Consider the following 16997-nt stretch of genomic DNA (forward strand, 5'->3'; position numbering starts at 1 on the left):
TTTAAATTAATACTCTATAAATTAATATACACTAAAAATATCTATAAAATAATATAATTTTATAGTCCCAAACTGAGTTTTTGGTTCAATTAATATATCGATAAATTAATAACTCTATAAATTAATAAAAAAATATAGTTTTGATATAGTCCCAACATTATTAATTTATAGAGGTTTCACTATATATATATATATATATATATATATATATATATATATATATATATATATGTATATGTATATATGGATATACACTTCCAACACGTACCTACTTCCTTTTTTTTTAATCTCGCTTTTGCGCTTATATACGCTTCGGCTTTTACGTACCCGCTTTCATTTCCATGTAACATAGATCACATGTCCGCATACGTTTTTTGGTTTTTGATAATATTATTTTTCTGATATTTACAAATATATTTCAAAACACAAAAAATATATCGTTTCAGGTGTGATCCTTTAGTATATTATTCATACCATATTTTTATTATTGTATTGTGCTATATACTTTAGTATTTTTTTTTAAATCTAACTATGTATTAATATACGGTGTGAACATAATTTGTTAATAAAAATACTATATTGAAAATTATATATATATATATATACACATATATGTATTTTATATCATATAAATACAGAATGTTGATTTTCATATTCAACTAAGAAACAAAAAAAATGTTAAGAAATGGTTAAGTACCGAATGTGAACGACATCATCTCATCTTGGTCTAAATTAAATTACATGTTTTCTCAAACCAATGATTTGACGTTTTAGTTTGTAATGGTTTAGGTTCGTATTCGTTATAAGACAATTGGATAAAGATTATTCAGTTTGATTTTGAATAAATATAAGTTCTGATTATGATCTGGGCCATCATGATTAATAAGCCCAAAACATTATAATTCCAGTTGCAAACCAGCCAACTATTGGGCTATACAGATCGTGATTGTCTTCTTTTATGCTAAACGACGTAGTATAAATATAAATCCAGTGGCATAAGTTTGTAATTATTGAGGAAAACTCAGGTTATTCTTTATGACCATTTTCCCACAAAACTACCGGCAAAGTATATCATATATCTCAAAAAGCCCTAGCTCACTGGGCCTGAAGCCCAATTATATGTCCTCTCTGAGGAGAGAAGAAGATGACGTCTTTCTCTCTCCTGGCGACCTCCTTCGCCGACGACAATCAGCGGCGGCCAATGAACATTTCGAACGTGAGCAAATCCAAGCTTCTTCTCCCTCTGATACCCAAACTAAACCGCTCATTGTACACTCACTCTCATCGTCGAACTCGCTCCCTTCCTCATCACAAAGACAACCCACCAACCATAACTCCACACACCGTCTCGTTCCCCACAACCCTTTTCTCTCATTACTCCAAAAATGCGAATCCTTGCCCCACTTGAAGCAGATTCAAGCTCAGATGACCATCACCGCCTCGATTCTCGACCCGTCCGACTCAAGCCGACTAATCAACTTCTGCACCTTATCGAAATCTCGCAACCTCGATTACTGCGTGAAGCTTCTGAGAGGACTCGACAACCCTAACGCGTTCTCATGGAACGTCACGATCAAAGGATTCTCCGAGAGCCCGAACCCTAAAGACGCGATTTTGATCTACAAGGAGATGCTTAGAGACGGTGGCGAGTCACGACCCGATCATTTTACTTACCCTGTTTTGTTCAAGGTTTGTGCTGATCTCGAGTTGAGTAGATTAGGTCTTATGATTCTTGGGCATGTTCTCAAGTTGGGATTGGAGTTGGTCTCTCATGTGCATAACGCTTCGATTCATATGCTTGCTTGTTTTGGTGAGATGGGGAATGCGCGGAAGGTGTTCGATGAAAGTCCTGTCAGAGATGTGGTTTCTTGGAACTCGTTGATTAATGGGTATAAGAAGATGGGTCAGGCTGAGAAGGCGATAGAGGTTTATAAGGAGATGGAATCTGAAGGAATTGACGCGGATTATGTGACGATGATCGCGTTAGTTTCATCGTGTGCTATGCTGGGAAGTTTGAAGCTTGGGAGAGAGTTTTATGGATACATAATAGATAATGGAGTTAGAATGACTCTTCCTCTTGCTAATACTCTTATTGATATGATCTCAAAATGCGGAGATGTTCACGAGGCAAGGATGATATTTGATAGAATGGAGAAGAGAACGATTGTGTCGTGGACTACGATGATTTCAGGGTATGCTAGAAGTGGTTTGCTTGATGATGCTAGGAAGCTTTTCGATGAGATGGACGAGAAAGATGTTGTGTTGTGGAATGCTATGATCGGTGGATTAGTCCATGCCAAGCGTGCTCAAGATGCTTTGGCCTTGTTCCAGGAGATGCAGACTAGCAGCACAAAGCCTGATGAAATCACCATGATTCATTGCCTCTCTGCGTGTTCTCAGCTTGGTGCTCTTGATGTAGGGGTTTGGATCCATCGATACATCGAGAAACATAATCTCAGTCTCAATGTTGCGCTAGGGACTTCGTTGATCGACATGTATGCCAAATGTGGTAACATCTCAGAAGCTCGCAGTGTTTTCCATGGAATGAAAACAAGAAACTCACTTACGTACACATCTATTATCGGTGGCTTGGCTCTTCACGGAGATGCATCCGCTGCTATATCATACTTTAATGAAATGATTGATGCAGGGATAGCGCCAGATGAGATAACTTTCATAGGTTTATTATCAGCTTGTTGCCACGCAGGAATGATCCAAGCCGGCCGGAATTATTTCTCTCAGATGAAGTCTAGGTTCAACTTAAATCCTCAATTGAAACACTACTCTGTTATGGTAGACCTTCTAGGAAAAGCTGGGCTACTAGAAGAAGCAGAGAAGCTCATGGAAACTATGCCAATGGAGGCAGATGCTGCGGTTTGGGGAGCTTTATTTTTTGGTTGCAAGATGCATCGTAATGTTGTATTGGGAGAGAAAGCGGCTAAGAAGCTTTTAGAACTTGATCCTGGTGATAGTGGAATCTATGTGTTGTTGGATAAAATGTATGGAGAGGCTAATATGTGGGAAGATGCAAAGAAAGCGAGGAGGATGATGAATGAGAGAGGCGTAGAGAAGACTCCAGGTTTCAGTTCTATTAAGGTTAATGGAGTTTACTTTGAGTTCATCGTTAGGGATAAATCGAGACCAGAGTCTGAGAAGATATATGATTGTTTAAATTGTCTTGGAAGACATATGGGGAGCTCGGAAGTTCCGGAAATGAGATTACTTTGAATGTAACAGCTAACAGCTTCTGTTGTGTCTTCATGTCTGATCAAATGTGTGCTAAAAGCTCCTATGTGACATTAAATACATAATACACATGTGGGTTTATTCATTGTTCCAAGGAAAAAGGCGACGTGAAGTCTGTTTGGAGGAGAGACTTCTAATAGAGTTTTTTGGGAGGCCCTTTCATTGGGAGGATTGAATCAGAAATCGCATTGGTAAAGTTGCAATCACCGATAAAAAGACAAAGAAACAGGTGATCTTCACCATGGAGAGCCATTGAAATGTGGAGGGTAGATAACATATTGATATGTAACCTAATCAACTTACAGATATATTAATATGTTATCTACAATTTTTTATTTACGGTTAAAAATAAGATTAGAGAATGACTTGCTCACTTTAAAGTTGCAAGTGCTAACATATGTTATAGGCATTTATTTTTCTACCGATACATAATTTGGTATGAAAACATATCCTCATAGTCGCTCTTCAGTCTTAGACCACCTGAATCTTTTCTAGATAGCCTCCCGGAAGCACCTAGAGCAGCCATCAGATAAATCATGTATTGCTCAAGAGGGTGGAAACGCCCTGCCAACCTCTCCGAGACCGGACCTGATTATCCCTGTCCGATGGGTCTACGTCCATCCCTGAATGTCTTTAGATATTGTTCACCAGGGAGGCATGCCAACCCATATGCCCATGAGTGCAGGATTCTTCGAAAAACGCGGGCTTATTCAGACATGGGAATTTTTGGTTGGAGAAATAAGTATTTTGTAAATCTCTATAATATTATTTGAGAAGTCACTTTCCTAGGTGTCGCGCTCACGTTAACTCTTACGGTGGTTGATTACTACGATACCCCTAATGAAATAAAAAAAGTACATTTAATTCTTTACTTTTTAAAATTTTCCAAAAACAATATAAATAAAAAGGAAACATTTATAAAGTTTTAAAAATAATTTAAAAACGAAAAAATATATGTATATATAATATGATTTCATAAAAAAAGGAAAGTTCACAAAATAGTAATATTCCATTTAAAAAATATCTTTAAGTAACAAAAATATACTTTTGAAGTAATAAAATACTTTTTTATCTACATCTTCTTAGATGAAATATATATTTGTATATAATGTGATTTCATAAAAATAAAAGTTCACACAAATGATCTTGGTATTAGAAAAAGAAATATTTTTCTTTTAAAACATAATTTTACACAATACAAATATATATTTTCAAAGTAATTGAATTTTTTTTATATATATCTATATATTTTCTTAGATGATTACACAAAATAATTAAGTAACATAAACGTATATAGGTTTAATTGACAAAAAAAAATTATTATTATTATTATTGAAATGTTTATTTATGTTTTTTCATATATTTAATTTACTATAATATCTTACAATTACAGGAAAATAAATAAATTTTATTTTACTTATATAATATAATTTATAAAATACAATCACATTTTTACTGCATATTTTAAGAGATATTGAAAAAACTAAAAATAAATTTTAGCAATAAACATATTAACAAATGAACATATTAGAAACTAATTCAACTTATATCTAAAATCATAGATGTAACTAAAATAAGAATGTATAATTTATTAGCAACTAACCCAACTTATATATAAAATCATAGATGTAACTACAATAAGAATGTATAATTTGTTTATTTTGTTTATATAATAATAATATATTTATTTTGTTTATATAATAATATTTTATTTATTTTATAAATTTAAATTATATGATGACTTAAAATCTATTAACAAATGATAAATAAAATACTAACTCACTGTTACAATTTAGATGTTTTGTAAAATTTATATATATGCATGAGACTTTTGAATATTATCATTATATTAATTTATGTAATTTGGAATCAGACATTTTAGTTTATTTTTAATTTTATTCTAATCACAATATATCTTAAATTATACATAATCTTAATAAAATATACTTATGTATTTAAGACAACAACCAACCTAAAATGTAAATAAGAAAATTAATCAAAAATTAATATATTTATAAAAAATAATTATTATAGTTGAATTCAAATAAATAGCCAGAATCTAATATGTCCAAATGACAACTAAATTGACTGTAAAAACAACAAAACCAATTAGGTAAATATTTAATTAAAGTAATATGATATAATTAATATTACAAATTATAAATTAATTTGAAATTAAAAATAAATATCAATTAATTATTATATTATATTTATTTTATAAATATTTATGTCCGTGCATGAGCACGGGAAAATCACCTAGTCCTATTATATTTTATGTTCATTTTTTTATTTTTTTTGGATAATTTTCTCAAATAGTTTTTTTTTTAAATTTATGTCACAAAAATAACATTTAAGAAAGAAAATGATAAAATAGTCCTTTTTATTTTGAAAATTTCAGTATTTATTTTTTATTTTTTATAAAATTTGAAAACCATATCCTCAAAACTTCACCCCTTAACTCTGAACTCTAAATCTATAATAGTTAACCTTAGGTATAAATGTATTTTTATCTTTTAATAAAACTTTCTTGAAGATTATTTTTGTGAAAATAAACTAAAAATAGCTATCCTAATGAATTTTTTTTTATCCAAACAACGTATTTGGATGCAAATATTTAGATGTTCATTTGGAAACTATTGCATCAACATTTAGATGTTTGATCTGGATGCAAAATCAATAATTTCTACATATTTGAGAAAAAAAAATAGAGTTTGGATGTAACATTTGAATTTCAAAATCCAAAAGATCTAAAATTCTTCAATACAAATATAAAACTTAATTAAATAAGTTATTGTAATTATGAAATATTATTTTTAATTGGAAAATCATGTTTTCTGTTTAAAATGTAAGAATGAGTTTTTCTACCAAAACCGCAAAATCATATTTTCTGTCAAAACCTTAAAATCGTATTTTCCCACCATAAATGTGAAATCATGTTTTCTACCAAAATCGTAAATTCGTATTTTTTCATCCAAAATTGTTAACTTACGTTTTTCACCAAAATCACATTTTCTCCTCCAAAATATTTTCATAATGTTTTGTTTTACAAGATATATGAATGTGAAATCAAACACATAAACAATGAAAGCTAACAAGGCTTCAATATTTTTTTCGTCTTTTTATTTGTTATATCTAAATACGGTTTAAATTGGTTAAGTTCTCTGCCACAATTGTTACGCCTTTGACAAATTGGTTTCCCGAATGGAATTGCATGGACAGATGATAGAAACATAGTATTGATATATCTTGTTTTAAAGGGGGTTTAAACATTGTTTTAACTTCTAATTAGAGTCTTTTATCGAGTTTTCAAATTGATTTTGGTGGTTTTAGTGTTTTGGAAAATTTCAGGTATAACTTTGGAATATAGGCAGAAAGGAATGAGAATGGAACTAAAACACACAGGAAACCATTGTTGGAGTCGAAAGCCAATCAACTGGCCAGTGCAACCAGTCATATACACCACTTCACATACCTGCTTGAAGGTTTGCATATTTCCAACCGGACAAAGTAACATGTCCATACACCAGTTTCCAGACCTGGTTGAACGTTTGCAGGGGTTCAACCAGTTCAAAACACCTTCATGCGACCGGTTGAAAAAAGACTGATGGTCCAATTCAGTTTTTTCAACAAAAATGACCTAAGACATTAAAAACCCCTATTTTTAGTCATCTTGGAGACTGCTATTTATGTTACGTTTCTAAGTAGCATGTTTAGAACAACCTAAGAGTTTTGGAGACACGATTCCCTACTATGTTTCTAGAGAAGCTTTTGAAACCTCTTTTTATTGATTTATGTTGCTAATTTAGTGATTTCATGCGCTTCAATCTTTATGTTAAGTAGATGTCAAGTTAGATTTAGGGTTTAAAGGAATTCATGGATTGATGATTATTATTTGTTAGAATAGGGAATTATCTATGGGTTTCTTCATCTAAGTTGTTTTTAATGCTCAATTGAATTGATCACCTAGTTTATGATATTAAGATGTTTAACGCATCGAAATTGTTCGATCAAATGTATGAATGAACCTAGAATAAGCGAAATATTCTTAACCAGTGGAAGTTGATGTTAGGGAATTTCATGAACCTATCAAACTTGTTCTTATTGTATGCTTAGATTCTGAAATTCAACAGAAGTTAATCTTTAGGATTCTCACTACAAGAAAACAGCGTAATTCTGATGGACATTCTGACGGAAAATGAGATCCTCGGAATATTCCGACGAATTTCCGAGGAAATTCCGAAGAAAACCAAAATTTGGGTTTCCTCGGCATTTCCTTGGAATATACCGATGAAATACCGAGGAAATAATATTCCTCGGAAAACACCGACGAATATCCGAGGATATATTATAGCCGCTACAGAGCCCTTGGGGGATTTTAAAAATTCCGATGAAATTCCGAGGGATAATAGGATTTAGGTATTTCCTCGAAATTTCCTCGGAATAGTCCGAGACTTTTCCGAGGAAGTAGGGTTTATAAATCGAAAACAACGTTTTGCGGTTTGAATAACACTTATATAACCTTTATTAAGTGTCTTAAACTGATTATGAAGTCAAAAATTTGTTTCTTACCCTATAATAAACATTTTTCCGATTGTATGAACGAAATCCCCACAACATAAGAAAAACACTTATACACTTTAATGAACGGTAAAGGGAATACTTACAATTCGTTTTGAAATTTTGTTATTTCATGGTTTATGATCATCTATACAAAGATTCCTCAATGGTATGCATTGCATTTGCATAAGAAATGATATAGGGCAAAAACATTTGATGTTTTGAAACCCCAAACATGTGTTCCTCGGAATTTTCTCGGAATATTCCGAGGAAATTCCGAGGAACACTTGTTTTTCCTCGGAATATTCCAAGGCTTTTTCGAGGAAGTAGGGTTTTTAAACCGAAAACAACGTTTTGCGGTTTGAATAACACTTATATAACCCTTATTAAGTGTCTTAGACTGATTATGAAGTCAAAAATTTGTTTCTTACCATATAATAAACACTTTTCCGATTGTATGAACGAAATCCCCACAACATAAGAGAAACACTTATACACTTTAATGAACGGTAAAGGAAATACTTACAATTCGTTTTGAAATTTTGTTATTTCATGGTTTATGATCATCTATACAAAGATTCCTCAATGGTATGCATTGCATTTGTATAAGAAATGATATAGGGCAAAAAAATTTGATGTTTTGAAACCCCAAACATGTGTTCCTTGGAATTTCCTCGGAATATTCCGAGGCTTTTCCGAGGAAGTAGGGTTTTTAAACCGAAAACAACGTTTTGCGGTTTGAATAACACTTATATAACCCTTATTAAGTGTCTTAGACTGATTATGAAGTCAAAAATTTGTTTCTTACCCTATAATAAAAACTTTTCCGATTGTATGAACGAAATCCCCACAACATAAGAGAAACACTTATACACTTTAATGAACGGTAAAGGAAATACTTACAATTCGTTTTGAAATTTTGTTATTTCATGGTTTATGATCATCTATACAAAGATTCTTCAATTGTATGCATTGCATTTGTATAAGAAATGATATACGGCAAAAAAATTTGATGTTTTGAAACCCCAAACATGTGTTCCTCGGAATTTCCTCGGAATATTCCGAGGAAATTCCGAGGAACAATATAAACCAATAGAAATACATGCACATGATATTCTTTTTCCTCGAATTAATGAAAATATTCCGAGGAAATTCCGATGGATATTTAAGTGGCCGTCGGAATTTCCTCGGAATATTTTCATTTAACCGGGCAAACAAGTCGCCAAATATTTCGCAAAAATTAAAATTGAAAATACCGAGGAAATTCCGACGGATAGTTTCCGTCGGACCCTAGGTTTTATAGACACGAAATACTTCTTCTTCCCCATTTCTCTCTTCTTCCTCCGGCGATCTCTCTCTTCTTCCGGCGATTTCCCTCTTCTCTCGCGACGATCTCTCCGGCGAATCCTCTCTATTCCTACACAAATCATGTAAGGACCCTATCCCACTCTCTTAGGTTCTATTTGTTAGGTTTTTAAGTAGATTTGATGATTTTAGAAGTTTTTTGTTAGATTTTTGTTAGGGTGATTGGTTAGGATTGTGATTTGGTTGTGTAATAGGTTTAGGATTGTGATTTGGTTGGTTAATTTGTTGTGTTGAATTGATTTAGAACTTTTTTATAAATTTTTTATTATTTTTGTATTTATAAAATCGATTTTGGATTTTACAAAACGTTTTTTGTATATAAATTCAATTTTTGGATTTATAAAAGATGATTTCATATTTATAAAAATATTTATATTTATTAAACCTAATTTTGTATTTATAAAACATTTTTTTGATTTACAAACACTATTTTATTATTTTTTGTATTTATAAAAACTATTTTTAAATATACAAAACGTTTTTTTGTATATAAATTCGATTTTTGGATTTATAAAAGATGATTTCATATTTATAAAAATATTTATATTTATTAAAACTAATTTTGTATTTATAAAACATTTTTTTTTATTTATAAACACTATTTTATTATTTTTTGTATTTATAAAAACTATTTTGTATTTATAAAAAGATGATTTCATATCTATAAAAATATTTATATTTATTAAACTAATTTTGTATTTATAAAACATTTTTTTGATTTATAAACACTATTTTATTATTTTTTGTATTTATAAAAACTATTTTGTATTTATAGAAAGACGATTTCATATTTATAAAAATATTTATATTTATAAAACTAATTTTTTATTTATAAAACATTTTTTGATTTATAAACACTATTTTATTATTTTGTATTTATAAAAACTATTTTTAAATATACAAAACGTTTTTTGTATATAAATTCAATTTTTGTATTTATAAAAACTATCTTTAAATATGTTTTTCAATTAATATTTATTAAAACTATTTTTAAATATGTTTTCTATTTCAATTATAATTTTATATTTTCGAATTTCAATTTTAAAAAATAAATTTATAATTTTTTTTTAATTTTGTAAATATTCCGAGGATGTGTATCCCTCGGGATATTCCGACGACAACTTCCTCGGAAAATTCTGAGGAAGTGCTCCCTCGGTATATTCCGAGGACCTGTCCGACGAACTGGTGGTTCTCGGAGTTTCCTCGGAAATTCATTTCCTCGGAATTCCGTCGGAAATTTCTGAGGGATTTCCGAGGAAAAATAAATTTCCGAGGAGTTATTTCCGAGGACATGTTTCGTCGGTATGTCGTCGGAATAACGTTATTCCGACGACATACCGACGATTTTTTCCCTCAGTATGCCTCTGTTTTCTTGTAGTGTCTAATACATAAGGTTTAGTACTGCAGAAGTAAGTATTACATCTTACTATTGTGTACTTGCAGTCTTTAGTTAGTGATTAAAACTATACTATGATATTTTCACTGATTGTAGGTAATTATGATTCCATTATTAACGGAAACCGCTCTTCTTCTATCTCTAGTCTATTTCCTTGATTGCAACTTAGTTGATTGTAACTTAGTTGATTTCATTGTAGCCAATTATGATTCCATTACAAAACGAAAAACGCTCCACATCGTCTTCTATTTCATTGACTGTAACTTAGTTGGAAACTGTAGTCTCTCTTCTATATGCGGCAGCCGCCGTCTCCTGCGCCCGGTCGCTGGGAACCAGCTGTTTCTTCTTCTCCATTTTTCTCTTGTATTTTGCTCCTCTCTGTTATCCTATTGTATTATTTTTATGTATTTTGTGGTCATGTTAGTTGAGTTTGGTTCTTCTTGGATCAGATCTGGTAGCTATTAGCAGATCTGGTGATTTTCGATGAGTTGAGTTTGTCTACTCGGGTTTTTATATGGATTCTGATCCGAGTTTTTGATTTGTTGGCTCCTGGTGGAGTGACGGTCGTAAGTTCCGGATCCTTGTGAAGCGACGGTTTTTGTGTTTTGTTGATTTGCTTAACTTCCTCGACGGTTCGGTGGCAGGTTGTCCCCCCTCCTCCTTTATTTAATAAGTTAATGGTTATTGTTAGACTATCATAGGTCATAATTGGTGGAAATTTATCTTATAGAAACAGATCTCCAAAATCTGAGTTCTTCTCAAGCCGTTACTATAGATAAAAGAAGAGCGGGTTTCAAGGATCCGAGCTTATGTTTTAACAATTTGGTCCTAATTTTGAATCTTCCATATTGATGGTAAATATGCGACATAACTTTGTCATCTTAGTGATCTCCTTCTTTCATGCTCATGATGCTATCTTGTATCCATTGCATTATTCTCACATGCAAAATAGAGATAAATAGAGATGAAGCGATAAGAAGAGATCACAGTCCTTCTTGGCTCGTCATGTTCTCCTTGACTGCAACAAATACTCAATCAGGAGGATGCTCAGTAATGCTTACACCTTGAGAATTAGTATAAAAACTAGTTTGTTGGTTGGTAGTAGCTCAACCTTTGACGGGTTCTATTATATATTCTTTTGAGCTCTTTATGTTACTGGTGATTTCTTTTAAATTGATTTAGTTTTTTTTTAAAGTTTGTTATTTAAACTTTGCTTTTTATGGTTTGAAACTAAATAGTATTAAAAAGAACAAAAACCCGCTCCTTCCTGATAACAGCAAAGTACATGTAAAGATTTTAGTCACATATTTTAAAATGAGAATGCTACTGTCAGGAGAAAAATTAAATGAAAACATATAAAATGGTTGATATCCTATAAAAATAAAAAACAATTCATGTAATATATATATTGAATATATATAAGACTAATCATAAACAAATAGTAATTTTGGTTATATTGATACAGATATTAAACATGAGCAAATGAACACACTGGCTAGAACAGAAATTTCACTTCTCCTATGCAGAAATAAGCTGTTCTTGTAGAGGTCTCTTGGCAGGAGTTGAACGGTGTGACTCAGAAGATTGAATAAGTACTTGCATTGTTATTGTTGCAATTACCAAGATGACCACAAACAAGCAAATGATCTCCCAAGAGGCCACCATAGAGAGCCACTGAAGCAGCTTGAAACCACCGTACATAAGAAGACATACCCAAACTATCACCACCTGTTTCCAACAATAACAACATGTTTCATGAGAGAAGTCAATATAATATCATTTAGCAATAAGATTGGTCATGTTTCTTACGATCAGTGGTTTGATTGGCCGGTTGATTTGGTGAACATCCAAGTCGCTGAACACGTCTTTTGTGAAGTATGTCTCAAGTTGAGCATCCTGATTATTAAAAGTAAGCAATGTAGAGACAAATGAAGTTTTATTTCAATTGAAAAAGTTTGTTTGTGAACCTTGGTGATAAATAGATCTTGGCACCATTGAGCAATACCATCATCAGTTTCTGGCAAGTCACTCATCTTGTGACGTCTTAGCTGCAAATTCAACTTCAAGAAAGAAGAAACAAAAAGTTTCTGATAAGTGCTCAAACATTTTGTTTATGTGACTGAAAAGAAAAGACGCATTATTATCTGTTGTAACCTCAGATGATTGTCCGCTGAACATCCTAAGCAGAGTTGGTTTAGGCTGATTGTTACGAACGGTTAAGGTACAGTCATAAACCGCAGGGACAAATGACCTTATGTGAGACACCGCCGATACAAATCCCTGGTTTGGCATATCTTATGTAAGTCGAACCTAACAATAACCTGAAGAAGCAAGTGAAACTCACCTTTGTACGAGGAATCAAGACATTTCGGGGAGAGGGTAAGCTTCTGATAGAGGCGTATTCTTGAGCAGCTTCAAGCTTCTCTTGAGTGAAACGAGTTCCTTCAACGAAAAGAGCCAACCAGAATGTCATAGGAAAGTCCTCAAACCGTTTAAAACCTGCCTGCAATAAGTAATAACAGAGACATGTTTCAAGAACATCAGAAAAGTATAGTCAAATCTAAGCTCACAGAGCAAAACTGACCGTGAGGGTCTTCTCATCTTTATCCCAGCTTCTTTCCAGGAAAATGTAATCGGAAAACCACATCGACCAACCTATGATCTGTTGAAAAACTTGTAATGATACACCACAGTACACCAAAAAACAAGAAGATTAGAAACAAAAACAAAAGAAGACTCACTGGAAGGTACTTGGCTTCTTTTTTCATGATAGCTAGAGAGCTTCCAAGACAACCTGCACGCTGTTGTATTTCATCAAATAATATTCAATCAGAAAAAACAAAAAATTATCCCCCAAATTTAAACAAATCTTGTTTCAGACGAAGACCTGAGCCATGACCCATCCAATAAGCCAATCAATGTCACTTCTATGGTTAGATAAAACAAGTGCATGTTCTTTCCCTGGTAACGTTATATCAAGAACAAGAATCATTAGTTTCGAATACTTAAAAGACTTATGTCACGTAAACTCTTAGTTCATCCCTTACCAAGTAACTGTAGAGTCTCTGCGTCAGCGTATATATTAACCTGCAGCAACAACACAATATCACATATCAGACTGAACATTAAAAAAAGATTTCAATAGAAATCACAAACCTTTATACAAGCCCACCAATCAATCAGCCATATAAGCTGCAACCAAAGTAACTCCACAACGTTTTTGTTGATTCTTCTATATAAGCTTTTTGAGAATGGACGAACGATGATGAAGAACACGAGCTGGAAACAAACAAAAAACCATTAGAAGACAAAATGTTTTAGCCATTTCCATGAATAAAGACAAAGGTTAAACAAAAATGGGTATGACCTGAATGAGATTGACGATGAGGCCTGAGACTAAGAAGAGGACACCAACAGGGACAAAGACAAGAGCCGCAGGAATCGCCATGTCTGAAACAGAGACAAGGAACACAAAGTAACAGAAGAAGAACAAGAATAAGATAAAGATTTTTGGAGAAGAACACAATCTTTTTTTCCTTTTTTACTCAGATTCCTTTCGGAGAATTATAGAAATGAAAATTAAAGAACATCATTCATTGTAATTTTTTTGGATGCAAGAGCGTTTTTCAAGCGTTATTTTTAGCCCTCTCTCTCTCTCCCTCTCTCTCTCTCTCTCTCTTAGTTGACAAACACATGGAGACATGTGCGCATGTAATCTCTTAAACAGAAACAAGAATAAAATAGCATAGATTATGTATGCTAATCGATAGGTATGTTTTTTTTCTTAAAATACTATTAGTTATCCCCTGATCTATGTTTCTTGACCTCTAGCGACGACATATGCCTCTTGAGTCTTTCCAACTCTTCAAGTAGCTTCTTCAGACTACTACTACTACTACTACACCATTTGCTTCTGCACTGGTTTCTCCTGGCTCCGCCTCAGCAGATTTTGTAACTGGCATCGTCTTGATTTTAACAGGTTTCCCGAGTTTGGTTTTGTCTTCAAAAGCCGCGAGTTCAAGGGCTTTTGCACAGACTGGGAAACACTGATCATCCCAAGACTCCAAGATTACGCCAGAGCCAATGCAAGTGGTTCCTTCATAGAAGGCTGCAAACTGTCCAGCAGCTAAACCTTGGTCGTCTTCATCTAGATGTACAACCGCATCATCTCCTTCCATTTCAAACCTGCAGCTGTAGAAGCCAGGCCCATGCCGGACCTAATAAAAACTCAACTTATTCAGTGCCATGTAGCCATCGTCTGTCGAAAGCAATCGAACCATACCTTGCAACGGAGCTGGTTAACATTGCCTGAAGGTTTCCCGCTAAGCCATCTTAAAGAGCCAACACGGAAAACCCGCCTTCTCTTGTCCATCGAGTAGTAGTTTCTAGAGACAAACACGACATTGTTCTTGGTGTCCTTCTCAACAACATACCAGGGTCCACCGGGTAAACGCAAGCCTTGGCGTTGTCCAATTGTGTAAAACCAAAACCCCCGATGGTTACCGAGAAAATCTCCAGTTTCAGCTTCCAGTATAATCCCTTCCATCTCTCCTATGTGTCTTCCAACGAAATCACTGAACTTTATCTATTACAGCAAACCATACTCATCATATGTTTCAGACTTATACTTGAGTGTTTACTATCATAAACTAGATGAACAAACTAGAAAGTGTACCTTCCCAAGGAAACATATTCCTTGTGAATCCTTTCTATCTTTATTTGGCAAATCAAATTCTGTGGCAAGTTTGCGAACTTCTTCCTGGACATCAGAAAACAAACAAAAGGCTTTTTTTTTTGTTTCATTTTATGTTTCGTAATGAAGCAGAGGCATGTGTACTAAAACATCTAAACCATTTCGCAAACATAGAACTACAACTACCTTCTTTACGCAGCCGAGTGGGAATAGCAGTCGCTTAAGCTGAGTTTGAGAGAGATGTGAGAGGAAGTAGGTTTGATCTTTCACCTTAAAAAAAAAACAAAACAAAACAATGTACCTTTTAGAAGCGTAAGTAGGTAGAATGCAAACATTGAACACAACATGGGACATTCTCTCTAGTACAGCAAAAAACAAGACATGGTTTGGTACCATGTCTTGTGATAGTTCCAGAACAGATGATGAATCAGTTTGATCAGCAGGAGGATGGACAACTTTAGCATAATGGCCTGAAGCAATGTAGTCATATTCCATACCACTGATTGCATCCATGAATGCACCTGAAAAATAAAAAGTCAATCAACAGCAGATTAGTCAAAAATAAATACTTGAACTGAAAGAAGCCATCTGTTTAACAAACTAGAGGTTACCAAACTTAATTCTAGTGTTGCATAGAACATCCGGATTAGGTGTGCGTCCACAACGGTACTCCTCTATAATGTATGAAACCTGATGAAACCCCAATCAGAAACCCCACAAACAAGAGAAGCATTTGAAAGAAGAACTTACAACTCTTTCCCAGTACTCATCTGTTAAATGCACAACCTCCAAAGGCACATCAACCTGGTGAATGGCACCCCAGTAAAACAACATCCTTTCATTGCTAAGTATATAAAAGCATGAACCTTTACGAACATACCTGCTCACAAACATGCTTTGCATATTTCAAATCGTCTTCCCAGGGACACTGGTTCCAGAAATTCTCAAAGCCTTCCTACAGAACATTAGAAAAAACATCACACAAAAAAAAAAGACAGAGAGAGGAGAGGCATTGAGATTATTAGGCACACCTGGAACCAGATTTTGAGATAGAAAGCTGTACAGGAGTGTCCAGCGGCGTGGAGGAGGCGGAGGGCGACGCTGCTATCGACGCCGCCGCTGAGGAGGACGGCCACACGAAGAGGCTTGTTAGGTATGGAGCAGGAGAGGTGGTGGTCACCGAGAAACGCATGGCGACTGTAGCTACGGCGGGAGGACAGGAGACGAGGAGAGGGAGAGACGCGAAAGTAGAGTGAGAGAGAAGAAGACGATAGGGGAGGGAGGCGAAACAGCGATGGTAAGGGCTTCACAACCGCTGACAACATCGGTGTTTGATCGATTCTGTAATTCTGTCTCATCCGCTCTATTTCGCAATGGTAGCTCCGGTTTGAGCGGTGCGGGACAAGTGGTTTAATTACCGTGCGGTTTTAACAGTTATAAAAACGTATAGACATATGATATATATAGAGATTTTTGTTACCGTTAACTGTGGTCCGGAGCGGAGCGGTTCGTAACATTCGAAGTCTACATTTTATAAATTGAAATAATTAAGGGTATGAATGGTAAAAGCAGTTTAAGTGTTGCAGATCAAGATCAAGCAAGACAAATACAGATCAAGCAGATAAAATAACTTATAATAAATTATAAATGGCAAAATCAGTTCAAAACTATAAATTATATATTAAAACAACAAAATTACACCAAAATATCAAAAAAATATCTCAAATAATGTAAAATCGA

At 33.7% G+C, this 16997-nt stretch overlaps 2 protein-coding genes and 1 pseudogene across 3 annotated transcripts; 1 reads left to right on the forward strand and 2 right to left on the reverse strand.

Annotated features, from left to right (window-relative positions):
* The first annotated feature begins 1067 nt into the window (after positions 1–1067).
* LOC111199839 lies at positions 1068–3608 on the forward strand (annotated as a pseudogene).
* An 8331-nt stretch (positions 3609–11939) lies between these two features.
* LOC106353607 (1-acyl-sn-glycerol-3-phosphate acyltransferase 3) lies at positions 11940–14147 on the reverse strand. The gene is made up of 11 exons (XM_013793361.3): positions 13932–14147; positions 13721–13843; positions 13612–13651; positions 13452–13525; positions 13306–13365; positions 13149–13226; positions 12909–13067; positions 12719–12844; positions 12532–12624; positions 12374–12460; positions 11940–12292 (listed from the first exon to the last, which is right to left on the reverse strand). The coding sequence occupies exons 1-11, from the start codon at positions 14010–14012 to the stop codon at positions 12083–12085; spliced, it is 1131 nt and encodes a 376-aa protein (XP_013648815.2). The 5' UTR covers positions 14013–14147; the 3' UTR covers positions 11940–12082.
* On the reverse strand, positions 14138–16714 carry LOC125608896 (tRNA-specific 2-thiouridylase MnmA-like). Of its 2 annotated transcripts, XM_048779521.1 has the most exons (9): positions 16289–16695; positions 16138–16212; positions 16008–16061; positions 15869–15947; positions 15651–15778; positions 15444–15527; positions 15240–15323; positions 14847–15149; positions 14138–14781 (listed from the first exon to the last, which is right to left on the reverse strand). In XM_048779521.1, exons 1-9 carry the CDS (start codon positions 16613–16615, stop codon positions 14443–14445), a joined length of 1473 nt encoding a protein of 490 aa, XP_048635478.1. In that variant the 5' UTR covers positions 16616–16695; the 3' UTR covers positions 14138–14442. The 2 variants fall into 2 exon arrangements, with proteins under 2 accessions (XP_048635478.1, XP_048635479.1); XM_048779522.1 differs by lacking the exon at positions 15240–15323 and having other exon boundaries at positions 16289–16714.
* Between the last annotated feature and the right edge of the window lie 283 nt (positions 16715–16997).

The sequence above is a fragment of the Brassica napus genome, chromosome A5 (genome assembly GCF_020379485.1).
Source record: "Brassica napus cultivar Da-Ae chromosome A5, Da-Ae, whole genome shotgun sequence".
Classification (NCBI taxonomy): Eukaryota; Viridiplantae; Streptophyta; class Magnoliopsida; order Brassicales; family Brassicaceae; genus Brassica; species Brassica napus.

What these genes read in the sequence shown, in the direction of transcription:
- LOC106353607 (XM_013793361.3), bottom strand. Translation starts at nt 14,012, where the DNA reads ATGGCGATTCCTGCGGCTCTTGTCTTTGTCCCTGTTGGTGTCCTCTTC. An exon ending in ATTGGTGGGCTTGTATAAAG is followed by an intron (nt 13,652 to 13,720) that starts GTTTGTGATTTC and finishes TTGTTGCTGCAG; the next exon opens with GTTAATATATACGCTGACGC. An exon ending in GGCCAATCAAACCACTGATC is followed by an intron (nt 12,293 to 12,373) that starts GTAAGAAACATG and finishes TGTTGGAAACAG; the next exon opens with GTGGTGATAGTTTGGGTATG.
- LOC125608896 (XM_048779521.1), bottom strand. Translation starts at nt 16,615, where the DNA reads ATGAGACAGAATTACAGAATCGATCAAACACCGATGTTGTCAGCGGTT. An exon ending in CAAAGCATGTTTGTGAGCAG is followed by an intron (nt 16,062 to 16,137) that starts GTATGTTCGTAA and finishes GCCATTCACCAG; the next exon opens with GTTGATGTGCCTTTGGAGGT. An exon ending in CAACACTAGAATTAAGTTTG is followed by an intron (nt 15,779 to 15,868) that starts GTAACCTCTAGT and finishes TTTATTTTTCAG; the next exon opens with GTGCATTCATGGATGCAATC.